The sequence below is a fragment of the Podarcis filfolensis genome, assembly GCF_964270895.1.
Source record: "Podarcis filfolensis genome assembly, chromosome: 5".
NCBI lineage: Eukaryota > Metazoa > Chordata > Lepidosauria > Squamata > Lacertidae > Podarcis > Podarcis filfolensis.
Window position 1 is genome coordinate 91,394,506 of NC_139608.1, and position 14,544 is coordinate 91,409,049.

At 43.1% G+C, this 14,544-nt stretch overlaps 1 protein-coding gene across 4 annotated transcripts in view; it reads right to left on the bottom strand.

The window, feature by feature from the left end:
- Positions 1–1,981: 1,981 nt before the first annotated feature.
- Positions 1,982–14,544, bottom strand: part of NSD2 (nuclear receptor binding SET domain protein 2) — a 75,571-nt gene continuing 63,008 nt past the window's right edge. For 3 of the 4 annotated variants that reach the window (XM_083615513.1, XM_083615514.1, XM_083615515.1), the window contains 7 exons: positions 13,639–13,742; positions 11,829–12,098; positions 10,946–11,062; positions 9,132–9,273; positions 8,389–8,495; positions 4,344–4,548; positions 1,982–3,008 (listed from right to left, as the gene is read on the bottom strand). In XM_083615513.1, coding sequence (XP_083471639.1) covers positions 2,746–3,008; positions 4,344–4,548; positions 8,389–8,495; positions 9,132–9,273; positions 10,946–11,062; positions 11,829–12,098; positions 13,639–13,742 — 1,208 coding nt within the window. In that variant the 3' untranslated portion in view covers positions 1,982–2,745. Of the gene's footprint in view, positions 3,009–4,343; positions 4,549–8,388; positions 8,496–8,927; positions 9,274–10,945; positions 11,063–11,828; positions 12,099–13,638; positions 13,743–14,544 lie in introns of those variants that run through there. The other variant, XR_014548615.1, reaches the window with a different exon arrangement.

The window sequence follows — 14,544 nt, forward strand, 5'->3', positions numbered from 1 at the left end:
TTGGGGCCATTCCCACATGTGGAGGTATGTTATGTGCCTATTGCGGTTCAATCTCTCCAGCATTTAGATGAAGTTTCTGGGTGTATCTGTGCCAGCTTCCATGGTGTTAGGTATCATCTATACCGTATTTTTTGCTCAATAAGACTCGCTTTTTCCCTCCTAAAAAGTAAGGGGAAATGTGTGTGTGTCTTATGGAGCGAATGCAGGCTGCACAGCTATCCCAAAAGCCAGAACAGCAAGAGGGATTGCTGCTTTCACTGCGCAGCGATCCCTCATGCTGTTCTGGCTTCTGAAATTCAGAATATTTTTTTTCTTGTTTTCCTCCTCCAAAAACTAGGTGGGTCTTGTGGTCTGGTTCCAGTTACAGATAGGTAGCCGTGTTGGTCTGCCATAGTCAAAACAAACAAAAAAATTTTTTTTCCTTCCAGTAGCGCCTTAAAGACCAACTAAGTTAGTTCTTGGTATGAGCTTTCGTGTGCATGCACACGTATCTGAAGAAGTGTGCATGCACACGAAAGCTCATACCAAGAACTAACTTAGTTGGTCTTTAAGGTGCTACTGGAAGGAAAAAAAATTTTTTTGTGGTCTGGTGCGTCTTATAGAACGAAAAATACGGTATGTAAGTTTTAGGGTGAGTTCTTTTGGCCGAGATGGATTTGAATGGTGATTTAGACCCTAGTCTCTAGACCACTGGGTATGGTTTAAACCATGTCCTATGTCCTGCTCCCATTGGTTTTTAATTGTGGCCTGTAGTGTATTGGAGTAGTATTTTCTTAACATTCTTAACAGCAGTTATTCTTAACATTTAATTAGGTTTTACACAGATGACATGTGCAAAGTATCTAATGGTTCTTTTTTTCAACTTGGTCTGTTTTGAGTGAATGGTACACAATATTGCTACTGCTCATATTCATGTTAGTGGTGGTTCCATCTTGTTTAACTGGCACTTATTTTACCCAGACCTCTCTGTGCTTGTGTTGGTAGATGCTGCTTAACTGGTTTTCTTTTCAGCTGGTGTAACTTCATCGGAAGAAAGGCCAGCCTTTTACATGAGGTAGTGACATCCACTTTGCATATTAGTCAGGCAAGCGGGACAAACCATTCCTGGTTCTCGTCCATTCCCTGCAGAAAATGGACCTTCATGGTAGGTCCAGTGTAACATTCTGTATTTCTCAAGATCTCGGTAAAAGAATACCAAGAATTTATTGGTTCATGACAAGACAGCTGTGGTAGCCCCAAATTCCGATTCTGCCAATTTAAGGTTATGTCAAATTGTGGCAGCTTGAAACTGTGGAATACAGTGCTCTGAGACAGTCAAACTTCTCGTGTTAAAATTGCCAGTAGATTCATATGGCTGACTGCTAGAAGAATCACAGAGTTTCATTAAAGAAATGGTTCCCAACGATGCTGATTTGGGAAAACTATGGCACTGTTTACAAATGGCATAAACCAAGATGGGCTGTCAACTTCGTTCCTTGCAAGGCTGCTCATTCCATGAACATGAAATGGCCGCACGTTTTATTTGATGTTTTAAACTGTAAAATGTCCAGTTTTTTAAAGATGGCAGACTAGATATTTTTCTCACTTTAGAATTCAACATTCAAACTGGCAGAAAGTTAACAGGAAAGGAACCCAATTGTCTGCAATAACTGTTTGCATTTGCCGAAGGACTGTTGATAACAAAATTTAGAAACACTTAATTGAGAAAACAGAAAATAAAATCACTCATGTCACAGGGCAACTATATAACTGCAATGCCACACTCAAAAGAACCCAATAAATCTAGGGTGGTATGTAAGTTTTACTCAGCCCTGTTCATTAATTTCAGTGAGTCTATTCTAAGTTAGGTCCATTAATTTCAATCTGCCTACTTGAGTAAAACTTTTTTGAATACCACCCGTATTATTTTAGAAGTTGGTGGTTAACTTCTTCTTTTTCATTATCACCTTGATACAAAAAAACAAGAGTAAATGAGCATTAGTTTGGTTTTTTAAAGGCTTTTATTATGCAAATACAATCTAAAAAAATGGGCATAGATTTCAATATCAATTTAAATGTGGACTTAGGTCACGGTATCATTTTCCTTCTTTGAAACTCAACAGGAGACAGTTCTTTCTTTCAAAGCTTCTGTTGTGGTATGCTGCCTGTTTCCATCACGTTCTTGTTCCTTGGCAGAATATTACAATAAAACAAAAATAAAATCCAAAGCAAACCAGACATCCTTCTGGACAAAGCTCAATGCATATGGTTATACTGAGCTCTGTGCCTCTAAACTGTACGACGTCCATATGCCTCACTTAATGCAGGTAATATAGGCAGCTCTACGCACAACGTTTTGCTTTAAAGGCTAATCATGTCTTTCTTAAGCACTATTTAAACACTTGCTGGGTGGTGACTACTATTTCAAAAAGCTATGCATATATGCCTTAATTGGTTGGAAATTAACACACCTCCAACTAGGAAATTCTGGAATGAATTGGTTTTTCACTCCTAACAGTTCAAGTGTTGTCATTATTGCTGAAGAGTAAACCTGGTTTGTCCTGAAAGTGGCTGAACTTTGCATGCCACAGTTCATGATCAGTGCAGAAGCAACAGAACACACTGCTGCAGTTGGCTCAGTGGATTAAAAAATGATCTGCCCCAAACCCAATTCCTGCAGAATATATGTAAAAGACGTGTCCTTCCCTGACCCTATTCACAACTTATCTACAAGACAGCGTTGGCAGCAGGAACTGCAGTTCGTCATTATTTACATTCCTTCCTCTTCCATTTGTTTCTTTGCCTTCGTTTGCACTTCAGCGCGGCCAGTTTTCTAGGGGGTCTCTTCGCCTTTTTTTCAGCAAAATTCTCCCCAATGTGGTCCGAGCAGAACAACTGTCCAGTTAAGTTAGAATCGAGCACTGTCTCGTCTTGATGGTTCTTGCAAAAAGAGTTTGGGCAGAAGTGGCAGAAGGAGACAGAAGGCTTTCCACAAACATCACAGTGGTGCCAAGGGCACTCCCATTTTCCTGCCAGCAGAAAAAGGGTACAGAGTCAATTCAGAAATAGCTGCATTAAGGGAACATTCTTGTTTCAAATAATCTCGGCAGTGCCAATTACAGTGGTACCTCGGGTTACGAACTTAATTCATACTGGAGGTCCGCTCTTAACCTGATGTGCGCTTTTGCTAATGGGGCCTCCCGCTGGCATGTGATTTCCATTCTCATCCTGGGGCAAAGTTCTCAACCCAAGGTACTACTTAAGGGTTAGCGTAGTTTGCAACCCAAAGTGTGTGTAACCAGAGGTACCACTGCAGATTAAAAAGTTGTGGAACCAAGTTCTGAGTTTGTAAGGCAGTCGCTAAAGAACCCTCCCTCCCTCTCATTCATATACGCGTGTTTCACCAAAGCATGGGCTGATAAGATCTACTCAGACTTCCTAAAAGGTAATGGCAAAAGATGGTTGGGCTATGATTTCTAGGAATTCACTTGATCCTGGACACACCATTTCAGTGCCATGGTCGAACACTCCCTTGGGGGGGGTAGGTATGCCAGGGGCCACAGGTCCATTTTCTCCCTCTCTTTCTGCCATCCCTTTTCTGTTTTTAACCTCCCTTACCACGCGGGTGGTGCTGCGGGTTAAACCACAGAGCCTAGGACTTGCCGATCAGAAGGTTGGCGGTTCAAATCCCTGCGATGGGGTGAGCTCCCGTTGCTCGGTCCCTGCTCCTGCCAACCTAGCAGTTCGAAAGCACATCAAAGTGCAAGTAGATAAATAGGTACCGCTCCAGCGGGAAGGTAAATGGCGTTTCCGTGCGCTGCTCTGGTTCGCCAGAAGCGGCTTTGTCATGCTGGCCACATGACCCGGAAGCTGCACGCCGGCTCCCTCGGCCAATAAAGCAAGATGAGCGCCGCAACCCCAGAGTCGGCCACGACTGGACCTAATGGTCAGGGGTCCCTTTACCTTTAACCACCCGCATGAAATTAGGGTCACCTATGCAAGCCATGTATGAGCAGGGCGTGAGCCCTGGACTCCCATGCCCCCCCCATCTTCCAGCGAGAAGGACTTCAGCACCACCCTGCTCCCCTTGAAGTCAGCTTGTTTGCATCACCCAGATCAGAGTTCATGACTGGCTCACAAACTGGCCAGCTTCCATACAAGCAACTCCAAACGAGGTATTAGGAAGGTGTCTTGTTCAAACCAACCAGAGTTTGTAATAAAGTCCAGACTAGGGTGGGTAGTGGTTGAAGAAGCCAGTTTTAAAAGAAAGTGAAAGTAAAGGCTGCTTAAGCTTTCCCCTTGTCCTTTTCAAAAGGAAGACAAGGGGGAGCAGGCCATAAAGTCACGCCTTGACTTTTACTCACCAAAAGGGCGTTTCACCAAATCAAGGCACGAGAGATGATAAGCCTTGGTACAAGATTTTCGGTCGCATAATACAAGTTGGCCTCCATCACCACAACGGAAGCAGTAATCCTCAGATTTTTTCCTTGCTTCGTTCTTTGTTTTGCGTCTCCTTGCTCTTCTTTTGGTTTTCTTTCCTTTCTCCTCCGAAGCATTAGAGGACGAATTCTTTAAAAGAAGAAGAAGAAGCAAACAGTGCATTGCAGAGTTACAGCTTCCCAAGAGAAATTGCAGAAATCAATACTCACAAGCCTTGAACACCTGCCTGCAAAGATCTGGAGCAAAAAGGAAACCCCAGAAGGAGTAGGTTGCTGGACTCAAACCACAGCCGCTTGAGCACTGGACCGCTCTAGCAGTTCAGCCGCTTTTCTCAAATATTTTATATTTCTGAGCAGTGTTTGACAAACTAGATGAGGAAGAAGTGACTTGGCAGAAGTTTATAAAATAATGCATGGAGGAAGTGGCCACAGTGAAGTTTTTCTCTTGTCTCTTGTAACATTTGAACTCACGGACCTCTGGCAAAGCTAAATATTGGAAGACTGGAATGTGCTCTCGTGAGAACCAGTGATGGCCACCAACTTGGATGGCCTTAAAAGAGGGTTAGACAAATTCAAAGTGAAATTTTGACAAATTTTCAAAGTGACAGCTGGACCATAAAGAAGGCAGATCGCCGAAGAATGGATGCTTTTTAATTGTGGTGCTGGAGGAGACTCTTGAGAGTCCCATGGACTGCAAGAAGATCAAACGCATCCATTCTTAAGGAAATTAGCCCTGAGTGCTCACTGGAAGGACAGATTGTGAAGCTGAGGCTCCAATACTTTGGCCACCTCATGAGAAGAGAAGACTCCCTGGAAAAGACCCTGATGTTGGGAAAGATGGAGGGCACAAGGAGAAGGGGACGACAGAAGACGAGATGGTTGGACAGTGTTCTCGAAGCTACAAACAGGAGTCTGACCAAACTGCGGGAGGCAGTGGAAGACAGGAGTGCCTGGCGTGCTCTGGTCCAGGGGGTCACGAAGAGTCGGACACGACTAAACAACTAAACAAGACAAATTCATGGAGGAAAGGGCTACCAGCCATGATGCTTCTGTTCCAGATCCACGTTGGAGGTAGCATGCTTTTGAATGGCAGCTGTTGGGCATGTCAGGTGGGCAGGGTGCTCCTGTCCAGCTTCTAGGTTTTCCAATAAGCATTTAGGTGGGCTGCTGGTCCAGTCCAGCAGGCTCAGATTATTTTCTTGAACTGGAGGCTAAATATCGATAGGGTTCTGCCACTGAGGTGGGCAAATGTGGCAATGTGATCAGCGCAGGGCATTCTGAAGTTTGCGGAAAATGTGGCAGCTTGCCTTTGGACGCGGGTAGGCTGCAATGAATTTACAAGACCAGACCTTCAAGGTAACTGCTAAATCGGATGACGTATAAAGCGCTCAGCCAGCGATGGGGACTCTCTGGCCCAGGGGCCCAAATGCAGGCCACTCTGTGCTGAGCTTCATGCTCTCTGCAGCCCAGTCCCCCCTGAGCCCTGCTCTGCGACCTCCTTAAGTGTCTTTGCCCAGACAGGCTACGTTCTTGAACTGTGATAGTACATTTTGCTTGCCTGCCCCCTTTTAATAATAATAATAATAATAATAATAATAATAATAATAATAATAATATTTATACCCCGCCCATCTGGCTGGGTCTCCCCAGCCACCCTGGGCGGCTTCCAACAAAGTATTAAAATACAGTGGTCTGTTAAACATTAAAAGCTTCCCTAAACAGGGCTGCCTTCAGATGTCTTCTAAAAGTCTGGCAGTTGTTCTTCTCTTTGACATCTGGTGGGAGGGCGTTCCACAGGGTGGGCGCCACTACCAAGAAGGCCCTGTGCCTGGTTCCCTGTAACTTGGCTTCTTGCAGCGAGGAAACCGCCAGAAGGCCCTCGGTGCTGGACCTCAGTGTCCGGGCAGAACGATGGGGGTGGAGACGCTCCTTTTGCCCTGCCCACCACTGGCATGTGACAGGGTGTCCATGAGGGGGGCTGAAGATTTCGCACCTTCTCTAAGCAGCTTGGACTTAGAAAATGCTGGTTTCCATACTAGCCCTCCCAGGGACTGGTAGGGATCAGCCAGCCCAAATTAGCACCTAAGCACCACCAGGTAAGGTCACAGAAAGCAGAAACGTACTACCAGGGAAAAGACACAAAAAGCACCCGGTGAACAACTGCCACCTATCGTAAGCTCACTCTCGAGTTTTGGGAATTCTCTGCACTTTGGGACTTATGGAAGGAGAGCAGAGTGAATAAAAATCAATGATTTTTTTTCCTTTTTTAAAATTGGAGTTAAATCGAGTTTTTAAAATGCTTTAAAAAGTATTTCCAAAGATAAGTCTTCTATTTAAGTTACATTATAGTCCAGAGGCTATTCATCAGGAAATAAGGATTTGTTTTAAGTTTTTCATGTGTGCTAAAACTCAGTCTTAAGTTTTTTTGGTTTTTGTTTAAAAAAAACCAAACCCACAAAAAAAGTTTAACCACATCAGTTAACAAACATGGATACATATGCTACAATGTTATTGCTTTAGTTAAATAAATTGTTTAAATTGATATGAAGGAAATGATTATTTTTTTCCTTCCACTAAAGTACCGCAAAAAGTTGTCCAAATATAAACAGTTAACTTATTAAACCTCCCAATAATTTCATAATTATCTGTCTATGTATTTCTAATAGTATAACCAAATCAGCAATTTTTGATATAACTGTAAAAACTACTCTGAAAATTTATTCTTCCAAAAATGAAACCTTCCTCTGGTTGTTAATATTAAGATTATTCCAGCAAGAATAAACCAAGTCTTACTGACTAGTGATTTAAATCAAATCCACCCTGAGGGAGTCATGCAGGCTGCAGCTTCCAGAAGAAGCATTTGGGCAGAGTCCCTTCGACGGTGTAGGGCTATTGTTGCCCAAACTATCTGCTTTCTAGTACATACCGATCGACTGCTCTAAATGTCGCCTGTATGTAATGTCACCAGATGTAAATTCTGTCTGAAAAGGTCCAAGACTTGCCAATTCCAGATGCTTTGATTGACACATTATAATTTGACCTCCCTGACCCACAGTAAACTGTCCTAATTTGGTGGCGTATCTTCGGTTCCCCATTTTCGTGGGTGGGACTTCTTGCTGTTTCACGCCAAGTATAAACCTTTAACAGACAGAACAGCCTCTGTCTTGGGTTTCTTGTTGCCTTTAGAGAGGTCAAATCTTTGTTGCGACAAATAAACGATAAAAGGCTTAACAGCCTGCTTTGCTTTGGGTTTTGCCTGGTTGTTCTATTTTCACTGGCCGAGGAACCTAGCTTCTTAAGAAGAACTCGGGTAGGGAGTTGTCAGGGAACTGCCATCAGTGCAGGAGGGAGAGAGCAAAAGCCAGATGGATTATAGAGAGCCTCCAGTGATCGTGGAAAGTCGCTCCTCTTCAACGGAAGAGAATAAACGCGGCTCCAGTGGAGAGGAGGTGCAGGAGTCGGAAGTGGCGAGGCGGTCCCAGGACTCCTTGCCTGGGAGAAGCGGGGAGGGAAGGGGTCCTCCGCTGCCCACGCCCTCCTTGCGCAGAAAGCAGAGGCGCAGACTGGGCGTCAAGGAGCTGCTTTGCTGGAGAAAGTTTAAGAACTGCCCACTCACGGATTCTGCCAGCGATTGAGTCAGCCACGGGAGAGTGGCGCTCCGGACTGATAAAGTTTATTTTGGCAGCCAAGCCAAGTCTTCACAGCCAAGTAGGGAGATATTTGCCTGCTTGCTCCCGAGCATCCCCTTGGAAACATAACAGGAGTGTTGGCCCTAACTGAGCACCAATTTCCACATATCATATGTCACCCTAAGAACTTGGGGTGGGTGAAATAGAAACTAAGTGAAAACATGAATGCATTGTATTCTTTATTCACTCTGCATGTTGTAAACTGCCCCGTGATCTTGGTATGAAGGGCAGCGTATATATTTAATAACAACAACAAAAGAATAACAAATAATAATACATACCTTTGGTCTGTCTCCAAGAAAGCCACTACAGTTTGGAGCACCGCATTTACACACTGTTTTTTCATTGCCCAGACAGTCAAGATTGTAATTAAAAGTCAATTCTGTCCCTGAGTAAGAAAAAACAAAATAGATTTTTCACTGCAACTTCACACCTTTTCCACTGGAAACCCCCCTCCCATGGCAATATAGGAGCAACTACAGTATCAGAGACGGAAAGGGGATCTGAAGATAAACCAACAAAAGCAAGAACAACCATGCAATGGTTATTAGGATTTTAACATTGTATTTCAACCTATTCCTTTCTTCTCTGGCCTGTTTCTCCTGTTCGTGTCCCAGTGCCATATTGTATTGATGTTTACATTTTCAAGTTTCACATCCTTACATTTTAGGAAAGTTGTGAACGTAACAGCTAAAAAGATCTCAATTTTTTATTTCGGTTTCTGGGAAACACTGACTGATTTCAAAGGAAATATTTTGTATACTGTAAAAGTTCTATTCAGAGAAAGAGGGGAGATTCAAAAGGCATGCAAGTGATTTACGTCGGTTCCAAAGCAAAGCTTGATCTGCTGTGGCAAGCAGGATCCCCTGTGCACTTCTGGTGACCGAGGCAGGTCCACCACACATGCGGAACTGGTCCCGGCACTGGAGTAAATTAAGAAGCCTGTGAACACTACAGAGTACACTTTTTACACAAGGCTCTGAGCTGCGGAAAACGATTCTGCCGTCCTAACGTTCGTATGTACCTGCCGGGATACTACACACAGCAAAGAGTCCTACACGCGTGTCGCCATGTACAGTCCATTTCAGAGTCTCACAATTTGGTTGGCAGCTGTGGTTCATAAACCGGGAATAATTTCCTTTGGGTCCGGCGTCAATTATGCGGTCCTAAAAGTCGGGAATAGAACCAGACGGGATTTGGTTTAACGACAAAGCAAGCGTTGCTCCGGCAGAGCTAATCATACACGTCGAGTTGAACTTGCAGCTCTTCACGCCAACACAATGCTAAAATAGGCAGGCAAACTCCCAACATATCCCTAGCTGTAACTGTACTACATTTACCGAATCTTCCCAGGTTATAAAAAGAGACAGGAACAGCACCACTGGAAGTATCTTTCAAAAGAAGTCTTGATTTGTGTAACTTTCACGTAACTAGAATCGGCATAGCTTTACTCAATATTAGATTCTTAGAAGATAAATGTAAGAACGGTATACTAATAGTTTTTGAATCATGTAAGCTACAACATTCAAAATGATACAGAGCAGGAGATGAAAATGCAGTCAACCTATTGCTCCGCTTGGGGATGGAGGGTCTGAGAACTGGCAGGAAGAATTATAATGATGGTGTGTGTTAGTTCACATGTATTAAAGGAAATACTAGAATATCAGGGATATTAGGAGATCTACTCTGTAGACATTTAAAGTCTCCTTTGCGAGGTGGCTTAGATCCTGCATTGCTGTAGTCCATGGGTAGGCAAACTAAGGCCCAGGGGCTGGATCTGGCCCAATCACCTTCTCAATATGGCCCGCGGACGGTCCAGGAATCAGTGTTTTTTTACATGAGTAGAATGTGTCCTTTTATTTAAAATGCATCTCTGGGTTATTTGTGGGGCATAGGAATTCGTTCACCCCCCCTCAGTCTGGCCCCCCACAAGGTCTGAGGGACAGTGGACCAGCCCCCTTCCTGACCCCTGCTGTAGCTTAAGAGGCAGGCACCCCTACAAAACAGCTTGACACCCTCAGGTAAGCTGCTACGTCGGCCGTCTCTGGACAAGGGAGCCTGAAGCAACTGGCTGCAATAGATACACTCATATCATTTGGGCTAGAAGTCACATAATAGCAGGTTCTGCTCAGGTGAGGACCAAAGAGGAGTATTAGTAGTATTAGTACAGTGGTACCTCGGGTTACAAACACTTCGGGTTACCGACTCCGCTAACCTGGAAGTAGTACCTCAGGTTAAGAACTTGACCTCAGGATGAGAACAGATATTGTGTGGCAGTGGGAGACCCCATTAGCTAAAGTGGTACATCAGGTTAAGAACAGTTTCAGGTTAAGAATGGACCTCCGGAACGAATTAAGTTCGTAACCAGAGGCACCACTGTAGTATACTGCATTACACCCATAGATCTCAGGGCAGTTAACAACACGAGTTCCCCAAACTTCAGAGCATGGGAAAACACCCAAAAGACTTATGATTTGGCATTGATACTTGGCTTTTTAAAATTGTGTTATAATTTGGAATGTTTTAATGTGGTTTTTATTGGAGTGTTAAAATGGAAATTCAGTATTATTTTTTAAAAAACAACATAAAATTGCAATACCAAAAAACACACAAAATACATAAGAAAAATAAGGTGGGGGAAAAAAACACCCCTTGAGAATCGCTTGTGTACAAGAGCAGCACCAATTCCACAACAAACTCCTGTTTTAGAAGCACCCTGAGGCAGCTTTTGACAAATGGCCTTGCTGCCACTGATCACAATGGGTTAGGGTAGTTGTGTTTTTTCTTTTATCTAGGTCAACCATGAGATTCAAACCAAGACAGTTTAAAATACTATACCTTATCGATAGTAAGCATATAAAAGTGGGTGATATCGTTTTCCTGAGCAAACTTGATCCTTGCCATGCATTCCTCTTCATCAATTAACTCACCAACGTACTCATTCACAAACTCACCCTGAGGAATAGATAATTTTATTATTTATTAACAGCATGCCATCCAATAATAATATAAAATAACGTATCAAAATAAGAATCGTACAAAACCAAAATGTAAAGTACAGCATAAAACTTAACAGAAAAGAACAAAATCATGTATGGTCTTTTTGAAGAAGGGAGATTAAAAAATAAATAAATCAAATGAGTCTTATCCATACCTTGTCTATTCCATCTCCTCATCTCCCTTTTTATGCTCCATTCTCTTTCCTTACCCCATCTTTGCTCCCATACATTTCATTTTATTGATTTGTAAAATAAAAATGCAAGATACAAACACAATACGCAAGAAAAAAACAAGAACAAACCAAACCAATTAACTCCCCTGCCCCAAACACATTAAAATCCAGCCAAAGGCCTGGTTGAAGAGGAATGTTTTCACCTGGCTCCTAAAGGTGTTTAATGGCACCAGATGAACCTCCCTGGGGAGAACATAAACAGGGAGTTACCACAGAAAAAGCCCATTTTGGGGGGCCTATGCCAACCACTGATGTCCTTAGATAATCCTTTCTAGACCTCGTGTCCCCTAGATGTTCTGTATCACAACTCCAGTCAACCCATGGATGATGGAGTCCAAGATATGTGAGGGGCACTAGTGTGGGAAGCTGGCCCTAGAGGAAGCAAAATATAGAACCCAATGCTATGTGTACAGGGAAGAATTCTTCTTGTTCCAAAGCGAAGCATCACAAGATGCTCCCATGAATGGACCCAACTCATTTAACGCATACCTTTTTAATGTCTCTCTTTGCAACCAAGCCCCATCCTTTGCCATCAGTCTTGATGATCTTCGTTTCAGGATACTGGCGCTTGGTAAAACACTGGTTTTGGCAGCGCTCTCCGGCCGGACAAACTTGGGGGTGGCATTCATACATTAGCATCCGATTTAGACACTCTGAATCTAAACCACAGGGGTTCTCATCAGAGGGTTTGCAATTGCATTTGGGAATCTCAGAAATGTCAGCAGTGTAAATCTGAACTTTTCCAAAAGGCTTATTTACCTGAATAACAGATTAAAAAACAACAACGAGGCAGTTATTGGCTATTATTTCTCAAAAAGGCAATCTATATTCCAACTCATTTAATCTCTAAAATTCACCCCCACCCCCCGCAACTAATCTTAGAAGCAGCAGTCAATTCCATTTCAGGCAATCGTCAATCAACATGGCGCTCTGAAATATGACTTTGCCTGATTTTTGGTGTGACAGGACTAAAGTGTTTAAATTTCAAACTTGGCATGAATGTTCCTCAGGTGGGAGAAGAACTTTACATTTGTGTTGGGGTGCTGGCTACCAGTTCAAATTAACCTGTAGGTCTGAAATGTGACTTTGCCCGATTCAAACGGTGCCAGTCTGGATGCCTCTGAAGGTATCATAGCCCCCTTTTGGCGGTACACTGCCAAATCTGGCATAATGAACCCAACCTGCACCAATTTGGCCAGCTCTGAAGATACCGTCTCCCAGTTTGGCTTGATAGTTCCAACACACACCAATTCAGATGCCACTGAAAATATTGTCCCTTGGCTCAGCACAAGGATCTTTGAGGGAGAACCAGCAGTCTTTATGTTTGGTGCCATTTTGAATCAAGATGGCAGACTGAAACATGACTTTGGCGTGGCTTCGCTTTAAGTGTCCAAACTGTGCTGATTTGTAAGCTGCTGAAGATATTTCCACCCAGTTTGACGTGACTTTGTCCAATTTGGTGTGACAGTTACAACCAGAACCAGCGTGGATGCTTTTGAAGTTAATGTCACCCAACTCAGGACAATGGTTCCTGAGGGACAGGCAGCAATCTTTGCCTACATTTGGATGCCAGATAGCATATTGAATCAAGATGCACCAAATAAACCATAATTAAGCAATAGCATCCCTCAGACACAAACTGATTCAGGGCAAGGTGAGGCCCTGCCCCAGGTGAGGGACAGATTAGAGCCCTCAGTTGGGTGTGTGAACAACCCTAAAACTCACAGATTAACTAGTCATATAAAAATCACATCTATTTTTCCCCCAGATTCCCAGGCAGTGCAGTAATAATTTTTTAATTTCACTATCCTAGACATATCTACTACTGACAACATCACTTTATTTATTCTTTTCCTTTTTAAATAGCAGGAAAGAAACCATTCCTCAAGAACAATATTGTTTTGGGTAAGGATTTGGTTTGTTCCACCTCTGTTCAAATGTGGATTTTAATTACCAACAGGTTTATATATTCTTCTCTAATATCCCAATGAGATTAAAACCCTCGATTTATCTATGAACTTGTTGTCATCCCAAACTAGACGGGTAAGGGAACCGAAGAACTGCCTTTTATTTCTTCAGCCTTATGACTGATGCAAGGCTCTTCAAAGTGCCATATTCAGGTCAACTGTGAACAACAAGGGCTTGAAAAACGTTCCCCAGGGGAACATCCATTGGTCCCAGTTCAAAAGGTCTTGGGACACAGCACTGGGCTGCATGTTAGGATCGTGTCCTAAAGAACAGGTGAACTAAGCTTCCAGGGCGGATCAAATGAACAGCACCTGCCCTTCAAGGACCTTACCTTGATGTGTTTGTAAGGGGGAGGTTTGCGCTCATTTTCCTGCGTTTCTTTGGCTTCCCGTTGAAACTTTATCTCTCGGAAGCGGGCTTCAGCTTCTTGCAGAGCTTTAAAAATAAACTATTTGCATGAATTGTAGGAACAAATATTATATCCACATGAACATACCCTACCCTCTAACGTATAATGCGCAGGCAGATTGTGAACATGCCCACTCACAGGATTTGAGGGAACTGCTTGGATATTTGTACCTCAATTGTTTGATCCAGCAGCACTTCATTCATATTATCTTTGGGGTTGACATCAATGTTAAATGCCAGGTTTCAAATTAAAGAAACTCCACTATGAGGACTTTTAGGAAGTGGGAAATCAATGGCTAAGACTTTTTTATATAATATATTTCTGCATTTGCCCATTATCCCTCCACACCTTCAAGAGTTCCTACAGCAATTAGCAACGCGGCCTAAAAACATACAACGTAATAGTAAAATCTAATACTTGAAATGAGTAAACAGAACACACAAATGAACCACAGGGAGAGACTTCTCCATACAGTGACCGTAAACACATCATTTAACTGCTTGAAAGACAAGATATTAGTCTGGCAGTAGGGACCTGCACCTTCAGACAATTTCTGGCATCCTTAGTGTTTACAGTGCTTTCAATTATTCAAATTGCATTACATGCATTATCTCAGTAACCCTTACAAGCTTGTAAAGCAGGTGAGTAATCACTATATTACAGATACAGAGGCTTGAAAATAGAGTGGGTGGACTAAGGTCACCTAGCCCCTGTGTGACACTAAAGACCCAGAGGTCTCTGGGGAATATAGTGTTTCAAAGCATCTTCCAATCATCTCTGCTCATTCTTGTTTCTCCGCTGCTGGATCTGCTGGAGGCCACAGTTGCA